The sequence below is a fragment of the Oryctolagus cuniculus genome, chromosome 1, assembly GCF_964237555.1.
Source record: "Oryctolagus cuniculus chromosome 1, mOryCun1.1, whole genome shotgun sequence".
Taxonomy (NCBI): Eukaryota; Metazoa; Chordata; class Mammalia; order Lagomorpha; family Leporidae; genus Oryctolagus; species Oryctolagus cuniculus.
In genome coordinates, this window is record NC_091432.1 from 117869094 (window position 1) to 117888114 (window position 19021).

General features: G+C 45.5%; 2 protein-coding genes across 3 annotated transcripts in view; one reads left to right on the forward strand and one right to left on the reverse strand.

Moving 5' to 3' along the window:
- The first annotated feature begins 435 nt into the window (after positions 1-435).
- TBRG1 (transforming growth factor beta regulator 1) lies at positions 436-10609 on the forward strand. Its single transcript, XM_002708745.5, has 9 exons — positions 436-805; positions 2687-2757; positions 3406-3638; positions 4491-4627; positions 4914-5060; positions 8378-8475; positions 8707-8817; positions 9562-9704; positions 10280-10609. The coding sequence occupies exons 1-9, from the start codon at positions 656-658 to the stop codon at positions 10423-10425; spliced, it is 1236 nt and encodes a 411-aa protein (XP_002708791.2). The 5' UTR covers positions 436-655; the 3' UTR covers positions 10426-10609.
- Positions 10610-14060: 3451 nt separating this feature from the next.
- SIAE (sialic acid acetylesterase) overlaps positions 14061-19021 on the reverse strand; it is a 37503-nt gene continuing 32542 nt past the window's right edge. For both annotated transcript variants that reach the window (XM_002708317.5, XM_051818768.2), the window contains exons 8-10: positions 17955-18112; positions 16867-17062; positions 14061-15671 (exon numbers count right to left, since the gene is read on the reverse strand). In XM_002708317.5, the coding sequence (XP_002708363.2) occupies positions 15450-15671; positions 16867-17062; positions 17955-18112 (576 nt within the window). In that variant the 3' untranslated portion in view covers positions 14061-15449. The remainder of the gene's footprint in view (positions 15672-16866; positions 17063-17954; positions 18113-19021) is intronic.

A 19021-nucleotide genomic window follows, 5' to 3' on the forward strand; every position in this document is an offset into this window, starting at 1 on the left:
AGTCCCAGCTCCTAGCAAGATCTTCGCAAAAGAAAAGCGTATGCGAAGTCGCACAATCAATGGTAGGAAGCCAAGAGACCAGCAGACCCCCAACACCTGCGTGCTGCAAAAACAGGTTTTGGGACACTGCGGCCAGGGGGGATGCGAAGCGGAACTTGGCGTCGTAAAGACTGGTTTGTCCTCGCTTTAGCTCAACAACCGCAGGCAGCGAAGCACACAGACGCACGAGTCACAGCAGGCGTTTCCGGCAGCCCCCATCCCCTCTCCCCGACCCGAACTCAACCCCGCCCCATCCCCTCTCCCCGACCCGAACTCAACCCCGCCCCATCCCCTTTCCTCCACCCGAATTCAGGCCCGACCCACCCTCCCCGAGGCGAGCACTAAGAACACGCGGCCCAGACCCAACAAGAACGGCCCCGGAACTTACACGCAGCCGGCGCCTTACGTCACTTCCGGGCAGCGCAGCCGTCCCAAGCAGACGCGGAAGTGCTGGGAAGTGCGAGTAGCCGGGTCCGTTGGTGGACCCCTGTCGGGGGCTTTCCACCTTAAAAACTTCTGGAGCGCTAGATTGGTAGAGGCCCGATTCTGCCAGCCGCCGTTCGACCTCGGAGCCGATGCTGGCCGCGGTCCGGAGGCCCCATAGCGGGGCCGGACCATGAGCCTGCCGGGCGGCCTTGCCTCCTCGCCGCGGGCCCTTCTGCAGCCCAGCAAGGCCAGGATGAAAAAGCTGCCGAAGAAGAGCCAGAACGAGAAGTACCGCCTGAAGTACCTGCGGCTGCGCAAAGCGGCCAAGGCCACCGTGTTTGTGAGTCTGATGTCGCTCCGCCTCGAGACTCCCTCCCCAAGTCTTCCCCTAACCCCAGAGCGACAGTATGAAGATAGCTAGCTTTTCAGTAAATGTTAGCTTTGTGTCCTGGGACAGACTGTGTCATCTTTCTGGTCCTGTTTCCTCGTCTGTAAATAAAACTACCTTGCAGAGTTCACGAAAGATAACATGAGAACAGGAAAGTCCGTGGTGCCCAGTAGTGTGTGCCAATAAATTTTAGTCATTGTTACGGCTTCTGCAGAATTCTTAGAAATGCACCTGTAGTTGTGGAGATAATCCGGAGAGTTAGGCATTGTTTTTTCAAATGAGAACACAGAAGCCCGTAGAGACAGGAATTTGCTCGAGGGCGCTGTGTCAGAACCCTGATTTCAACTTGGGCCCCCAGATTCCAGCTTATCACGCCCAGCACACGGCCTATTTCCCAAGCACCCCACATCCTTAAAACTTACCTTTCCTAAACAGGTACATGAACCTTTCCGCCGTCTCTCTTTGTAACCTCTTGACCCTCCCACGTGTTTTGTTCCTTTCTGAGTTTATTGAATGCATGGTTTGCTCTGTGTTACACCATTCAGGCTTGCTCATGCTTACTCCAGTGCTTGGAAGCTGAGGTGCAGTCCACAAATCCCCTCCCGCATCTGAACCAGCAGTTTACATCTTTCTAACAAAAACTTGAACATCTCAGCGTTTGGGGAAAGACTTAGGAATTGGAATATTCATTCCAGAAACATCTATTCAGTATGTGCTGTGAGCGCTGGGGAAAAAATAAGAAAAGTAGAATTGAGAGAACCTGACATCTGAATAACCAGTCCCTTTTTTTTTTTTTTTTTTTTTTTTTTGGCCCTATATGTCAAAGGAACCTAAAGCTTGGAGTCTGTTACCAAAAGGGTCTTGGTTCCTTCAAGTACGTGAAGGTTTTGTGAAGAAAAGGCATGTTGTTGGCCGGCGCCGCGGCTCACTAGGCTAATCCTCCACCTAGCGGCGCCGGCACACCGGGTTCTAGTCCCGGTCGGGGCGCCGGATCCTGTCCCGGTTGCCCCTCTTCCAGGCCAGCCCTCTGCTGTGGCCCGGGAGTGCAGTGGAGGATGGCCCAGGTGCTTGGGCCCTGCACCCCATGGGAGACCAGGAAAAGCACCTGGCTCCTGGCTCCTGCCATCGGATCAGCGCAGTGCGCCGGCCGCAGCAGGCCGGCCATGGCGGCCATTGGAGGGTGAACCAACGGCAAAAAGGAAGACCTTTCTCTCTGTCTCTCTCTCTCTCACTGTCCACTCTGCCTGTCACAAAAAAAAAAAAAAAGAAAAAAGAAAAGGCATGTTGTTTTGAACACTGGAAGGTTGAGGTTCCACCTGTGGAGCTTCCAGATTGAAGCATCCCTTTCAGGATATGTACTTTAAGAATTTTACACATGAAATGTGATTTTACTAATCTAAGTTTTCTCTCCCAGGTTCTTATTATATGGGAGTCAAGGCCCTTGGGGATGGACACTCCCTAGATCTGTAGGTTTAAGCAGTATACCCTTTATTTCTGCCACAGATTACCCCAATCACGGTGACCATACATCTTAGTTTGCCCAAGACAATCATGGTTTTCCATATTGTTCTGGCATAATAAGCATTGATATTGCCCCCTTTTAGCTCAGAGGAGTCCCAGATTAGATAATAAATTATATAATTACCCTGCCCATAGTAGAATCTAGCTACCTTTATTACCTTTAGGTTTACTTGCAGCTTGCCTGCAAGGTAAAATAGCTCATTCAGTTCACTTAGCAATAGTTTTTTGGTTTGAAATACGAATCTTCTTCCCAATATAATGCTTTGATCTTTTATTCATTTTATGTGATGATGTTCAAAATTTTTCTTAAAGGAAAATGCTGCTATTTGTGATGAAATCGCTCGTCTTGAGGAAAAATTTCTTAAAGCAAAAGAGGAAAGAAGGTGAGCTGGCTTTATTTTGTGTTCAGATTCACGTTTTTGGTGATTGATAGAGTATTATTACTCTGGGGTTTTTTCTCCAGTGTGATTTCTATGAATTGCACAGCCCCTTGGCCACGTGATCAAATACGGAAAAATTTACAGCCTTTAATATTGGTTCCTACACAGCCAGGTTATTTTGGACCATGATGATGAGACAGCTGCTCTAATCATCTTTCTGAGACAAAGCCCTGTCACACGTCTAATGAGGAATCCTGTTATAACTCCCCAATTATAAAAGCCAAAGGATGAAAGAAACTGCCTTTCATTCAGTGGATATTTATGTAGAATGTATCACTCTGTGCAAAGTACAGTGGGCTTATGTATATCTGTAATTTATGATATAAGCCCTTTAGAAACCTAACACCTTCCAATATCAAGGTAGAGAAACCCTCCAGATGCAAGACAGAAAAGTTGCAATCGTTCTCCTTGGCTTCTTAAAGTAATGCTGACTCTCTGGGGCTTCATTAATCCCAGGGTCCAATAAGAATCTTACTTTTGCAAGTGTAATAATCTTTGCTTCTAATTCTGCTTTTTCTCCAGTATTTGAGTAAAATACAGAATTGAGATAAAACTGCTCACACCTCTGCTCCCTTTCTTTTCTGACCTCAGGTACTTGCTAAAGAAGCTCCTCCAGCTTCAGGCGCTAACTGAAGGGGAAGTGCAGGCTGCAGCGCCTTCCCACAGCTCCAGTCTGCCCCTGACTTATGGTGTGGCCAGCTCTGTGGGAACTATACAGGGAGCTGGGCCCATTTCTGGGCCCAGCACTGGGGCTGAGGAACCTTTTGGGAAGAAATCCAAGAAGGATAAAAAAGAAAAAGGCAAAGAAAACAACAAACTGGAAGGTACTTTGGGAGATACTAGTTGTCACATAGCTGAGCTACCCAATATGACAAAGACCTGGTACTAACTGGTAAATACATGGCCACAGTTAGACTTAACGTCTCATCTGGTCCTTATGGAACCCTAATAGCCCTTGAGAAGCAAGTGTCTTACTGGACCTGGCCAGCAGATTGGGCCCTCCTCTTCCCCCAGCTCGCTGGATTGCTCTCGGGTCAGTCTTTCCTAGAGGAAAATGGACTAAGTGGCCCCTTGAGCACACTGTTGACTTGGGAAATTTCTGACGTTTTACAGATGAATTAAAAGACCTTAAAAAGTATAAAGCTTGTAACTCCTGAGTGCCAGTATTTAGATTGGTTACTACCCAGTGGGTGGGACAGAAACCCCATGTGCCCATTCAGTGAGTACACATGGACTCCAGCTTAACGATGGTTCAGCTTGGGATTTTTCAACTTTACCATGGTGCAAAAGTGATGCACATTCAGTGACACCATACTTTGAATTTTTAATTTCAGTCTTGTCTTGGGCTGATGTTATATGGTGTTATACTGTTTTAGGACTCTGGGCTACAGCAGCAAATGCAGCTCCCACTCAGACACCCCGTCACCCAATCGCTGACACTCTACATTGTGCTGTGTTCTGTGTTAAGCCATGGTGTTCATGGGCTAGGTGTAATAAATGCCTTTTCTACCTACAGTATTTTCAACTTACGACAAGTTTATGTAGCTGTAACCCCACTGTGAACAAGGAGCATCTGTATAAAGTCAGGGTGGGCTTAGCATTCACATTTGAATTCTTCTCTTCCCCCTCACCATTGGGAAGGGCCTAAGGTGGGTGACCCCAGATTTGCGTTTCAGTTCTGAAGAAAACATCCAAGAGAAAGAAAATGGAGGGAGGTGCTCGCAAGCTGGTTCAGCCCATTGCCCTGGATCCCTCAGGACGGCCTGTGTTCCCCATCGGACTAGGGGGTCTAACAGTATATAGCCTAGGGGAGGTGAGTGAGACCAACCATATAGAGAGAGGAAAATCGGAAAAATACGGGACTGGGACTGAGCCTTCCTTCCCTATTCCTGTTAGCAGCAGCCCCTTGCTGATCCATACCAACCCCAGACAATCCTACGAAACCGGGTCACTTTTCTCTGCTGCACAACGTGTGCTCTTTCTCTATGTGAGTTGACTCCTTCTTCTCAGACCTATGTGGTTACAGAGGCCACCACTGTAAACTGGACTTGTGAATTCTTGAGTGACCTCAACCCCAGGTTGGGGGAATCTTTTTGTAGATCATCACCGACCGACCTGGCTTCCATGATGAGAGTGCCATCTACCCTGTGGGCTACTGCAGTACTCGAGTCTATGCCAGCATGAAGTGCCCAGACCAGAAGTGTCTGTACACCTGTCAGATCAAGGATGGTGGGGTGCAGCCTCAGGTACCCACTGTAAAAGTGGCCATTTTTTTCTTTTCTTTTCCTTGAGAACCTTCTCTGTTCTAGGCACTTAATTAATATGTATTTCCTGTTCTGACACACTGTAAAGTTGATAACTTCATAATCATCATTTGGGTAGCCCCAAGATACAGAAAGGTACGGGGATGTAAATCTGTATCTGATTTTCAAACTGATGCCCTTTCCTTTGAATCATGCTGTATCCGTCAGTATTGTGACAATGGGAAGCCTGATCCAGCCTGCTTATGTGAGGCAGAGGCCCAATACAAGGAAGTTATGATACTCTGCCATTTCAGACTGGACCAACATGGGAGGTGGCAAAGAAGCTGCATATTGGTTTTAGCTGTACATATTCTTAAGAACCTGGAAGACTTGGTTCCTAGTCTTACTAAATACCTTTATTCATCCTTTTTGTTTTTTAATACTTATTTATTTTGAAAGCGCTACAAAGAGGGAGGAGAGATCTTCTATCCACTGGTTCAATCCCCAGATGACCACAATAGCCAGGGTTGGGCCAGGCCAAAGCCAGGAGAGATGGCAAATACTTGGGTCTTGGGTCCCAAATACTTGGGCCATTTTCTACTGCTTTTCCCAGGCCACTAGCAGGGAGCTGGGTGAGAAGTGAAGCAGCCAAGACATGAACCAGCTCCCATATGGGATGCCCGTGTTGAAGGTGGCAACTTTATCCACTACATCAAAACACCGTCCCCTGTTCATTCTCTTCAGTGCTCAGGTTCAAGGCAGTTCATTTTCCCCAGCCATCACTTCTTGATTGCTGGGAAAAAGATAGAACATTTTTGGAGTTCGAAACTTCAGTAACTGATGAATTTCCAGATCACTAGGAAATTGAGTTGGAGAGAGTGGAGGCAAGCTGAGTAACCTTTAAACAGAAGCTGCGAGAAACCCGAGCCTCACTGACGTTTGCGGATAATACTGTGCCATTCCTGTCAGAGCACTGTTAGAGCCAAGAGTTCAAGTGACTGGTCATGCAGCAGTTCTTATAGAAAGTGTTCTGGCTGAAAAGACTCACTATCATGGCGGTGTACCCTAATTTACAACAAACTTCCCAGTGCATTGCAAATCAAGATCCTGCCAGTTGAGATGCCCATGTCTGATATTGAAGCGCCTGTGTTTGAGACCTGGCTCTGGCTTCCTGCTAATACAGACCCTGAGACACAGCAGGTGATGGCTCAAGAGTTTGGGTGCCTGCCACCTACCTACATGGGAGATCTGGACTAAGTTCTTGGCTGCAAGCTGGCCCACCCCCAGCAATTGCTGACATCTGGGGAGTGAACCAGCTAGCAGATGGGTGCATGTGTTTCTCCCCGCCCCCCCCACCCCCGCCATCAGTTATCTGTATCTATCTGTGTGTGTGTGTGTGTGTGTGTGTGTGTGTCTTCCTCACAAATTTTAAAAAAAATCAAATTTTAATGGAAATTGAAAGCTGATTCTTAATTTCCTCTGAAGGACAAAAGTGCTAAACATTTTTTGGAAAGAAGAATCTGGAGTTTTTAGTTTTTTTCTTAATTCATCAACCTAACTAGACATTTTTAGGTTTTGAGCCAGACATCTGTTATGTAATACTGGACTCTTTCATTTATGTGTTTGTGTCAGTGTGACTTTTAAATGCTTTAGATTTATGGAATTTTTAAAGATATATTTATTTATTTGAAAGGCAGAGTTACACAGAGAGAGGGAAAGACAGAGAGAGACAGATCTTTTATTCATTGGTTTACTCCCCCAAATGGTCGTAGTGCCTAGGGCTGGGCCAGGCTGAAGCCAGCAGGGTGGACCTCCATCCTACTCTCCCATGTTGGTGGCAGGGGCCCAAGTACTCAAGCCACATTTCACTGCTTTCCCAGGCATATTAGCAGGGAGCTGGGTCAGAAGTGGAGCAGCCAGGACTCCAACTGGTGCCCATATGGGGTGAGCCACTGTACCACAACACCAGCATCTAGAATGTTTTATTAGACCAAAAAATATTTTGGAAAATGCAGACAGGCTTTTTATAATCTTGGGGTGAAAATATTTCTCATGTCTTGAGCAAGACATGAGACATAAAATCCATACAGGAAAGTAGCCCTTGTTTTGTAGAGACCCACCTGCATCCTTCTTCAGACATTTTAGCAACTAGAATCTCCAGCTTAGAAAGCTTGTCATGTGTACTCATACCATCCTTCCATTTGTATACCATCCTCATCTCCCTCTGCTCTCAAAACAGATTTGACTTTAAAATCTAAACACTTGTAAATGACAAAATGTAATCATAGTTGACATTTAAACACAAAACAAGAAAGATACCACGGGATTATTAGCCAGATAAAGTATTCCAATAGAATAAGATAAAAAGCAACCAATAAAACAGGCATTCCAAAGAAACTGTGCAGGTGTTTGATGAGAGTGAACCTCACTAGTAATGAGGGAAATGCAAAGAAAATAAAAATTAGATTTTATTTTGCCCATAGACAAAATTACTATCAGAGGCCAGCGCTGCGGCTCACTAGGCTAATCCTCCACCTGCAGCGCCAGCGCACCGGGTTCTAGTCCTGGTCGGAGCGCCGGATTCTGTCCCGGTTGCCCCTCTTCCAGTCCAGCTCTCTGCTGTGGCCCAGGAGGGCAGTGGAGGATGGCCCAAGTGCTTGGGCCCTGCACCCACATGGGAGACCAGGAGAGGCACCTGGCTCCTGCCTTCGGATCGGCGCTGTGCGCTGGCCGCAGCGCATCGCCAGAGCGGCCATTGGGGGATGAACCAACATAAAAAGAAGACCTTTCTCTCTGTCTCTCTCTCTCTCTCTCTCTCACTGTCTACTCTGCCTGTCAAAAAAAAATTACTATCAGAGAGATTGGTAATAGCCAGTGTTGGCTAGAGTTGGTGAAGATGGGTAAAAGTTTTTGGAGGGCTATTTGGCAGTTATCACAATCTTAATATCTTTGACCCAGAATATTTCTAGGTAGTCTGTTTCCTAGAGAAATTTGCAGTTTGAAAAACGAGTAGCATACAATAATGTAGATGTGATTTGTTTTTAAAATATCATTCTATTTGTACTTGAGGATATAAATAAATAGATAGGAAAGGGTCTGGAAAGCAGTCAGCCAAATGTAGAATTCAGTCAGTGGACTTTCCCTGTTTCCTTGGATTTGTTGGCATTTCTAACAGCACTGTAGGAATGATTTGCTCCCATTTCCTAGTGTGGTATACACCAGCTTCAAGTTCTAACATGCAGAAATACCTTAACAGGAATAAAATAGCTCTGCTTCTCGCTCCTTCAGGGTTGATTTGATTGTTCCTTCATCTTTCTCAGTTTGAAATTGTCCCTGAAGATGACCCCCAGAATGCCATCATCGGTCCTTCTGCAGATGCTTGTCATGCAGAACTGCTGCAGACCATAAGTGCTACTCTGTAAGTTGACCAGCAGCTTGAAGACAAGCTAAAAGGATCACTGTCGGTAGGGTGAGACCTTTTCTCTTGCCTTTAGTGAGTGGAGAGCCCTTGTTTTGTAGAGACCACGTGCATCCTTCTTCACAGAGCTTAGCAACTAGAGTCTCCAGCTTAGAAAGCTTGTCGTGTGTGCTCATACCATCCTCATCTCCCTCTGTGCTCTCAAACTAAAATTCTCCCTCTTTTATTTAGGGGGAAACTAATGCCTACACTGCTTCCATCTGGAGCTGACTTTTTTGGGTTTTCTCATCCAACCATCCACAACCTGATCCAGAGTTGTCCAGGAGCTCGAAAATGTATCAAGTAAGTGTGGTGAAGACCATTTCCCTTGAGAGAAACTCAGTGATCAGCAGAGCAGGGACCTGACACTGGCAGTACTCCATTGTTCATTCATGTGTTTATTGAGCTTCTGTGTCCAAGGCATGCTTGCTTCTCTACCGTTGTCCTTGATAGTAACCCCCTTAGCCTCCTGGACAGGGAAGCAGGAATCACTGTACTGAGTAATTATGACAGGTTGGGTAGCCCTTTTCTGAATGAAATGCTTGAGCCCACAGTGTTTCAGATTTCATATTTTTTTGGATTTGGGAATATTTGTGTATTTATCATGAGGTAACTTGGGGATGGGACCCAGGCCAAAACATGAAATTCAATTATGTTTCATATATGCCTTATCTACATAGCTCAAAGATAATTTTTATAGAATATTTTTATCTGTGTTTTGAGTGCAGTTCACCACATGAAGTCAAGTGTGGAATTTTCTAGTTGTGGTGCCATATTGATGCTCAGTAAGTTTTGGATTTTGGAGCATTTTGGATTTTGGATTATCAGATTGGGAATACTCAACCTTTATTATTTTCTGTGTATATCATGACAGCAAAAGGGTTGAGAAGTATAGCAAAATAATGTGTCACTACAGAGACCTACCTATTTTCTTTTAGTTTTTATTGTTTGTAGCTAATATTTTTAGGTATATATGGGAAAAAAGGGTTATAAGGGCTATCAGACAACTGAGTAATCATTAAAGAACGATTCCCTTTGATCATACAGTTACCAGTGGGTGAAATTTGATGTGTGCAAACCTGGAGATGAGCAACTACCACTGGGGCTGCCAGAGAACAATGCAGCTATGAGCTTTGAAGCCTTTCAGAGACAGATGTTTGATGAAGATCATAATGATCCCGTTCTGCCAGGTATCTTAACTTTACCTTTCTGCTTTGAAAATTGACCATCTCCCGCTCTTCACACATGGCTGAATACCTTAACTCTGGGCAATAAGTGATACAAGCTTTCACTGATCCAGTTGCGGATAGGTGCGGAGTCTGAGAGGACCTTATCCTACCAGCTTCTCAGATTACTCACAGAAGTCACAGTGAGTGCCTGTCATTATAGCAAGGCAGGGTACCCAAGAAACTAGGGTGTCTCACCATAACCTAAGCGGAGAATGGAGTTTCAAGTGAATTCACAGGGCATAGGTAGTAGATTTGGCCCTGCCCATGTTCCATGGATTCCCTCTCACATATGGGTGCAGTGGTCATGGGTTGTCAGTGGCGTCATAAAGGGTAATGTAGCAGGCAAGTTGTTTAGTCAATTTCAGCCACAGTTTTCTTGTAAGAGTATCTGCCTTCCCTTACCAAACCGTGGGCATAGTTGGCCTGGCAGGTGCACATGTGTTAAGGAACTGAAAGGACATACGGGTCTGACCAGAACAGAACTGTCTCCTGCAAGTCCTAGACAGCAGTGGAACTTAAGGAATTGTTTTTTCCAGGAACCTTGGACCTCCCAGAGCTTCAGCCTGCAGTCTTTGTTTCTCCTTACCAGCCCGAGTTCCTGACACCCGAGTCCTTGGTAGATGCACAGCTGCAGGACTTGAATTCTCCACCACATTGCAGCCCAATTCCATCTTCAGACTGAACGAGAAGGGACAAGATATACATCATTTTCATCATGGTGGATCTTTTCAGTTAACTAAAACTTACAATATATGGAAGAAAGCGGTTAATTCAGGAGATATTTCTTCGTGGAGTTCCCGTGGTGACTGTGGACCCTGGGAAAATCTAAGGCTGCTTTATTTTTAGTAATAAATTTCTCTTGACAAGTCTGCTTCTTTTCATCTTAAAATCAGGATATAATATTTTTGGCTTAGCTCTGCCTAGAGTAAATCTTACTCCTTTATAAATTAGAGTGAGAGAATCATCATGGTCCATTCGGGCAGCTATTAAAAAATACCATAGTTCAGTGGCTTATAAACAATAGAAATTTATTTTTCACAGTTCCAGAGGCCAGAAGTCCAGGTTCAGTGTGCCAGCAGACTGAGTGGTCAGGGGTTCCTGCTTCATAGACAGCTGCCTTCTTGCTGTTAGCATCACAGGGTGGAGGGGGGAGGGAGCTCTCTGGGGTCACTTTTATAAAGAACACCAATCCTACTCTTGAGGGCTCTGCCCCTGAGACCTAGTCACCTCTCACAGCTCCCACCTCCAGATATCCTCACGCTGGGGGTATTTAACTTAGGAGTCGTTGAGGGGGTAGAAACAGAGTCTGTAGCAACTACAGACTCAGGAAGGAGATAGTAAGATTCTGACAACCTTCTGCTGATTCTGATCCCAGTTCAAAAATATCAATTCCCCCAGCCCCTCAGCCTAAACAGCTGCTTTATTTTCCTGAGGGTATCATGAAAATCAAATCCTTTAGCTCGAGCTGGAAAGTCCCGCCCAAGGCACACGGTTCATCTTTTTCCTCAGCTTGCACACCCTTCAAGGGGATCTAGGTCCCTTTAACCCTTCATACGTCTCCTCGGTACCCTACTGGAGAATGCGCTTTCAGCTCAGCACACTGAAATTGTCTGATGATACAAATCCAGACATAATTGGAGATTAACTCCCATCCTCCATAAAAGACTCAGCTATATTTCATTAGCCATGGAGTTACTGTTGAATTTTTTGGACCCTGCTTATAGCATTAAGGTGGAGGTGTATTGCCTCACCTATTCTCAAGTCAGTGTAACTCCACACTACCTTACTGGATGCCTTAGGTCCCCAGAAACAAGAGACGCAGGGTTGGCTGGAATAACAGGAGACAAAAAAAAAGTTCAAGAATGGGGACAGGGTAGTGAGAATGAAATGGTTGATGTGCACACACTGGTAAGAATAGCATCTTAACAGTGAGAAATCCAGCCAACAGAGGGAAAGGATCGTAGCAGTGTTGGAGCACAATGCATTGGCCGCAATGAACTGCTGGCATTGCTTTTATGACTTAATTATAATCTTTTTATATGCTTGTATAAATCTTACAGTGTAAAAGAAAAACAATAAAGTTGGGCTAAAAGCCAACCGAGGGTGGGAAGGGGATTATGCAAAGCTGTGAATGTTTTAGTATTTTAACTGTGTTCCCTACATCAGTTGCTTGAGCAGATTGGCACTCACACAGAAATAAGTGCTTTTATCATATAACAAATATCTCCCATCTTATCACGACTTTAGTAAAACACGTATTAAAAGAAAGCCTCATGTAGATGTTAAATTTTTTAATAAATTGGTGTAAGTTTCCTCAAGTTGTTTTTCAGACTACAAATCTCATTAGTTATTCATAAACTTAAGGAGTCAAGACTTAACACCTTTTAAAACCAAGTAAGGGGCCAGCACTTTGGCATAATGGGTAAAGCCACCACCTGTAGTGCTGGTATCCCATATGGGTGCCGGTTCGTGTCCTGGCTGCTCCACTTCCAGCTCTCTGCTTGTGGCCTGGGAAAGCATAGATGGCCCAAGTCCTCAGGCTCCTGCATGCATATGGGAGGCCTGGAAGAAGCTCCTGGCTCCTGGCTTCGGCTCAGCACAGCTCCAGCCATTGTAGCCAATTGGGGAGTGAACCAGTGGCTAGAAGACCTCTCTGCCTCTGCCTCTCCTCTCTGTGTCTAACTCCAACTTTCAAATAAATAAATACATCTTAAAAAAAAAAAATAGGTAAGAGGCTGGCACTGTGGTGTAGCAGGTAAAGCCACCACTTGTAAGGCCTGCATCCCATATGGCCACCAGTTCGAGACTCGGCTGCTCCACTTCCGATCCAGCTCTCTGCTATGGCGTGGGAAAGCAGAAGATGGCCCAAGTCCTTGGGCCCCTGCACCAGCGTGGGAGACCCAGAAGAAACTCCTGGCTCCTGGCTTCAGATTGGCGTAGCTCCGGCCAGTGCAGCCAGTTGAGGATTGAACCAACTGGATGGAAGACCCCTCTCTCTCTCTCTTTCTCTACCTCTCCTTCTCTCTCTGTGTAACTCTGACTTTCAAATAACTAAATAAATCTTTAAAAAAAAAAATTAGAACATGTTGGAATGCATCAAATGGGAAAAGGTTGAACGTCAATATAAACATCACATGCACACCTACACATGTATAGTGATACACAAAATGTGAAATATTTTTTCTGTGGGTCATGGTTTTTAAAAACCTGACAGTGCCTTAAGTAGAACTTTCATCTACCAAATTGAAAGGATTTTAATTTGACAGTTGATGTCAATGAGGGTGAGAGGAGAAAGGGACTTTGAATGTGTTGGCGGGAATGTACACTGTTAAATCTTTGGGAGGGTTAAGCTGTAGTTATCTTTAAATATATTTATTCATTAAGGCTGCTCAGAAATAACTGGATATGTATGGTATGATGTTTGCATGTAACAGTCTCACAATTTAACTGTGGAAATTTGTAACAAAAAACAAATGAAGAACCTACATATCCATCAATAGGAAACTGGTTAAATAAGGTGTGGGACTTCCACAAGCAAAACACTAAATCTATATTCTATTTACATAGGAAATTTTAGATAAAATAGACAAAAAGGTACAAAGCAACATACTATGTAGTATAGAAAATTATGTAACCCAAAGCAATCGTCTTCCAAAAGTGTTTCTGGTTAATTTGTGGATGATTTTTTTGTCTATATTTTTCTCTAGTGTCCAGCTCTGGTACAGTGATTATAAATTTCATTTTCAGTTCCAAGTTCTTTTCATTTGAAGAAATACACTGAATTCCCATAGTTCTTTACATTATTGAATCACTAAATAAATTTACACATGGCTTTGTTAATGTTACCCACTACCTAACTGAATTTTTTTCACACTGAGTATGCTTGGAGGGGTGGAGATTAAAGAAGCCTGGCTTAGAGTTCTTGACTACTTCTAGCTGCCTTCAAAGTGAACAGCCCACGGGTGGGGGTGAGTGGACAGAGGCATTTACTTTTTCTCAGGAGTCTGTTCCTAGCTTTGTGGTTCCCTGGGGCCAGATGGGTGCATGATCAAAGTGTGGGCCTTGAAAGTTCATTGCTAGGAAGTCTTCAGAGGAGCCAATGATCCTTGCAGAGTACATCACTTCTGGAGGGGGCACTGTTGTTCTGCCTTAGCACTGAAGAAGCTATTTCTGTGTTCAGAGATACACCAGAACCCCTTGGAAGATGTACAGAGAGAGCGATACTGCCTTAGTTATCATTTTCCACATTACAAGGGTGAAAGCAAACCACAGATTACAGTCTTTCATCTTTCCCATGCTTCAAAGACAAATATATTATTCATCACTAATTATAATACTTTTATTTCCAACTTCTTTTTGAAAAGATTTATTTATTTGAAAGAGAGAGATCAATCTTCTGTCTGCTGGTTCACTCCCCAAGTGGCCACAATGGCCAGAGCTGGGCCAGGAAGAAGCAAGAAGCCTGAAACTCCATTCAGGTCTCCGATGTGAGCGCAGGGGCTCAGGTGCTTATTTATTTGAAAGGCAGAGTTACAGAGGCAGAGAGATCTTCCATCCACTGGTTCACTCCCCAGATGGCTGCAAAAGCTGGAGCTGCGCCAATCCGAAGCCAGGAGCCAGGAGCTTCTTCTGGGTCTCCCATGCAGGTGCAGGGGTCCAAGGACTTGGGCCATCTTCTACTGCTTTCCCAGGCCATAGCAGAGAGCTGGATTGGAAGTGGAGCAGCCGGGTCTCGAACAGGTGCCCATATGGGATGCTGGCACTGCAGACAGTGCTTTACCCGCTATGGCACAATATTGGCCCCATAGCTTTACTTTCAGCTTTACATTTTTCTTCCATCTGGATTACCCTTAAATCATTTACCTTTAAAGACTCAGAGGTTCCTATTTGACTGTAAACGACCCCTTTGCCTCAGTATCTCTACTTCCATGTCGGCCTAAGCCCGTGATTCCACCACCCCTCCTGCTACTGGTAGCCTGAGTGCCTGCACTTGGCTCCTACCACCTGGTGCCTTCTCTGTTCCTTCAGACAGCCCCTCAGCACCTCCCAAAATGCCTGCACAGGGCTCTGGCTTGTTTGCTTTAAACATTCACGTTATCACTATTGAGACTAAAGGAACAGAATTGGTTTTTGGATTGAAGAAAATCAAAAATAAGTCTGCAATTATCTGAAAAACTGTCATACAGTAGGAAAATTTCACAGGAGGAAGATTTAAGTGCCACATTAGGAAAAAATGTAGGAAGTTTAAAATGGAAACTTCATACAGAGGTTCAGTAACAACTTGTCAGAGGTTCTGGAAAGAACACAAACACTAGCTGGCCTCTATGGCCTTTAAAAATCTCTTCCAACCCTGAGATTCCACACTTCTGGAAGAAAAGGGGCATAAATGTTAGATATTTCACTTCCAGTAATATAAGGGAAGTGAATGACATTGAGATCCAGTTTGTTTGTAGTTCAATACAGACTCTTAGACTAAGTAGGGGACAAAAGCATCTCAGATTGCCTACCAGCCCAGGCTCATCTCAGCATAGAAGCAGCCACAGAACAACCCAGCTCATGGCCAGTTTAAAGCTATTCGATGAGGTTTTCTATTAATTTCCTTTAAAAGCAATAATGTCATTGTCTGAACTGCACGCCAAAATCTAAAGGACCCACCCTTATCTCCAAGATCTGATCACACTGCAGCTATCCTTGGGCAACCTTGTCCTAACGTCCATTAACGAAAGCAACAAAGGGAGGCGCCGGCAGGGTACTGCTGGGGTGGTAAATGGGACACTGCTTATATTCACAAGGCCACGAGTCCCAGGCATAGCGAACAGCAGCCACGGAGTCACGACAAGGTTTGGTGTTCAGGGTCAGAGTCCGGGTGGAAAACGTGCTCATGGGAGCTGGAAGCCACTTGCATTGATGGTTACTGCAACACGAGATCTGATAGAGAGAGTCAGAAAACAAGAGCGGTCAGCTCAGAGGCTGCTCTTTTAGACACACTGGAAGGGAGGGAAGGACCCTCCTAAGGACTCATTCACCTGGGACAAACCTGACTCCAGGTTGATAATGTGATTAGACAAATGAATAATATGAATAAATAAAACACTAACATACTGGGGGGGGGGCACAGGAAGCAGTCATAGAGCATTTAGGGAAGGCTCTCCAACACTTTCCCAGTGACCCCTCCTACAAAAGGGTGAACAAAGCTGCCCCTGCTGCTGCTGCACCCCAACACTCCCAGAGGAGGATGAAGAAGGACCAGCAGACAGCAATCCCATTTGACACAAATCATCTAAATGCAAAAGGTTAAAGTCTGACCCCAACTCTGATTCTGGGGCCATGTCATGGGCAAATGCCAGCAACTGACTGCAGAGAAGTAGGAATCCAGAGGGATCGTGGGAGTCTCTAAATTGACATCAAACCCAGTGTGGAAAGAAGCTAACAGACCTTCAGCACTGACCAAGCATCTGAGGGAGACGTTGTGGTGAGGATTCTGGAGAACTTGCAGCTCCAGGTCAGCGCCTTGTTTATCTGTAATACGCTTTCATCCCCTGCAGGGCCCTTGTTTCACACCCACCCAGTCTACAGGCCTCAAGATTCCCAAAGGAACTAGGAACTCCTCTGCCCCACACCCTCAGCTAAAGAAGACACCCAAACAACCTCTTTAATCAGCCCCATTCCCTAGTAGGAAGATCCTAGCTAGGTGTTAGGACAAAGCAGCCTCACTACATTAACTCACACTAAGCTACAAATCACTAAACCTAAGCATCTCAAGACATTAAGCTCAAAGAATGTCAGAACTGAGGACAGCGTCAGAGGAAAAGACACCAAGGACGAGGGAAACATTCTGGAGTGAAGGTCTTTGGATCACTACAAAGGAAACGGCAGGCCCTTCCACAAGCAAAGCTGGCTGTTCGGCCCGGGGAGGGCACAACAGGAGCAGCATTTTAATAGGGCTTCTTTCCCTGTCCCTGATGGTGCGGTCAGAACTGCCTCGAAGCTAATGCATCAAGAGCTGCTGCTTTGCCCTTCTGAGAAAAGCTCGGCCCACCAAGCAAGCAATAGAATGCTGTGATGAAAGGGAGGAGCCTCGGCAGGAAGGCATCCTGAACCCCTACTTTTCTGCTAGTCTCACCTGAAATATCTTATTGTCCTGCCTCTGCAACTGGATTTGCTGGTGATATGTGATGTTGATCAGCTCCTGGCGAGCCAAGAGTTCAATCTTCTCAGGTAGCGGTCCTTGAAAAATCAAATTCTTCTCACCATAAACCACAGCCCGGGCACCCAAGTGCAGCCGATAGGCCACAGTCTGCTTATCACGAGGATGGACGCTGCAAGGCAGAGAAGGCAGAGAACTGAGGGTTTGAGCTCAACAGTATCCACATTTCAGAAAAAGTATTACACAAAGCATCCTTTAAGAAGGCAAGAATAAGATTCACTGAACTATCAGCTTAAAAGAAATGGTGAATAGTAGCGGGAATAGGGCTCTGGGCGTCTATGGAGCGGGCCCTGGAAACAATAGATGGCATGGAAGAAGGAGTAAGTGGAAGGAGGGACTGTGGGTGGGAAAAGACGTTGGAATCAATGTAGGACTATTCCCATCACAAAAAGTCATGCTTCATCTGAATCAGCTCTTCATACTTTGGTCCCAGCTTTTATTTGTTCATTTAACAAATATTGTCAAAGTTCCTATTAGAATCCAGACATTACATGTCAGGCTGCATTTCATATTTGAAACCTCCTGTATTCTACAGCCAGTATGTGGTATTCACTGGAACTGTTCGGAAACATTCCACCCCTCCTCCTCTGAGTACATGCGAGAGTCCACTTCCTGCTCTCACTAAAGCAATCCACGGCCGTGTGATGTGGTTTGCCAATGCAGTATGAGCAGAAGCGGCTTAAGAAGTGCTTAATTGTCAGCATGAGACTTCAGGGTGACTCAGGGAGCACAAATCAACTTGGAGCCCCTGTTGGTCTGGCCTGGCAAAGTCTCTGCGGGTCTTCTCTGGACATGAGATATGAGCAAGAAATAAATTTTTGTTATATCAAGACACTGAGCTGTTGAGGAGCTTTTTGATGATATAGCAGAGCCCAGGGGAAATGACTGACATTGTGTTTCTAAGCTCCAAGACTTGATCCAAACTGTCCCCTCACAAGTGAACACAGAGTGAAGAACTACAAACAACGTGCACTGTTCAAGCAAAGCCCACGCAGCAACCATACCTGCCAAAGGGTGAGTCCCTGTCACCAAGATCCATGGTCACAGCCATGAAGGTGTTGGGCATCTTTACGTTGGGGACATACCCAAAGTCTGCTGTTTGATGCCAACGGATGTGGGGAAATCCCTCATCAGGACTGGGCGGAGCCAAATATGAAGACAACTAGGAAGGAAGACATCGTTATATCAGAACCATGCACTGGAGTCTCTCTTACCTACACACTGCTTCTGCTTCACCGTTTGTTCAAACACTCACTCAACAGGTGTTCACTGAGCTCCTTACTGTTGTAGCAGTGTCTTCCCAAAAATGGAGCAACAACCGCTCTCCTCCCGTGCACCCTTTCACGACCCGGCTTTGCCACACCTCTCATCAAGAAGTGAGCTCTGTTTCTCCTCCCACTGAATCTGGGCCAGCCCCGCGATTTGTTCCAACCAAGAGAATGCAGCAGAATGGATGCTGTGCATCTTCTGAGGCTCTGCCTTCAGAGACCCCGCCTTCCACTTTCACTCTCTTGGAACCCTGCACTGGCCATGTAAAAACAGATCCAACTACCTAGCTGGAGAGAGGCCTTGGAAATGGAAAGGTCATAGAGAGGCTCTCGGGTCCCAGCAATCCCCACTGAGGGGCCAGTCAAGAGAACTCTAGCTTTTCTAGTTCAAATCACAGCCATGAGAGCAAGCCTGGCTCACATTGTAAAGTGCGCCACTGAACCATCCCAGCTGAGCCCTGACAGTCAACCCATAAAATCAGCAAATAAAATGGCTGCTGTTGTAAGCCACTACGTTTTGAGATAGTCTGTCACAAAACAGGCTACTGACAGATCTGAATACAAGACAGGAGAAAGCACCAGGGGGAAGCAGAGAATCTGCCCTGGAGTGTGTGGCAAGCTGCAAGGCTTCCAAGTCTTCTTTCACCCTCTTGCCACGCGGCTTTGCTGTTCCTGCCGGGAAGAGGATGACTCTATTTCCCTTCCCCTTGATTCTGAGCTCAGCCATGTGGTGTGCTAGGGCCAACGGATGGAAGCAGAAGTCATGCTGTGTCAATTCCGACCTAGGCCTCAAGAGACCTTAT

Coding starts and splice junctions, on each gene's coding strand:
- TBRG1 (XM_002708745.5), top strand. CDS start 656: ATGAGCCTGCCGGGCGGCCTTGCCTCCTCGCCGCGGGCCCTTCTGCAG. Junction 4,628..4,913: donor CAGTATATAGCCTAGGGGAG/GTGAGTGAGACC, acceptor ATCTTTTTGTAG/ATCATCACCGACCGACCTGG. Junction 5,061..8,377: donor ATGGTGGGGTGCAGCCTCAG/GTACCCACTGTA, acceptor CATCTTTCTCAG/TTTGAAATTGTCCCTGAAGA.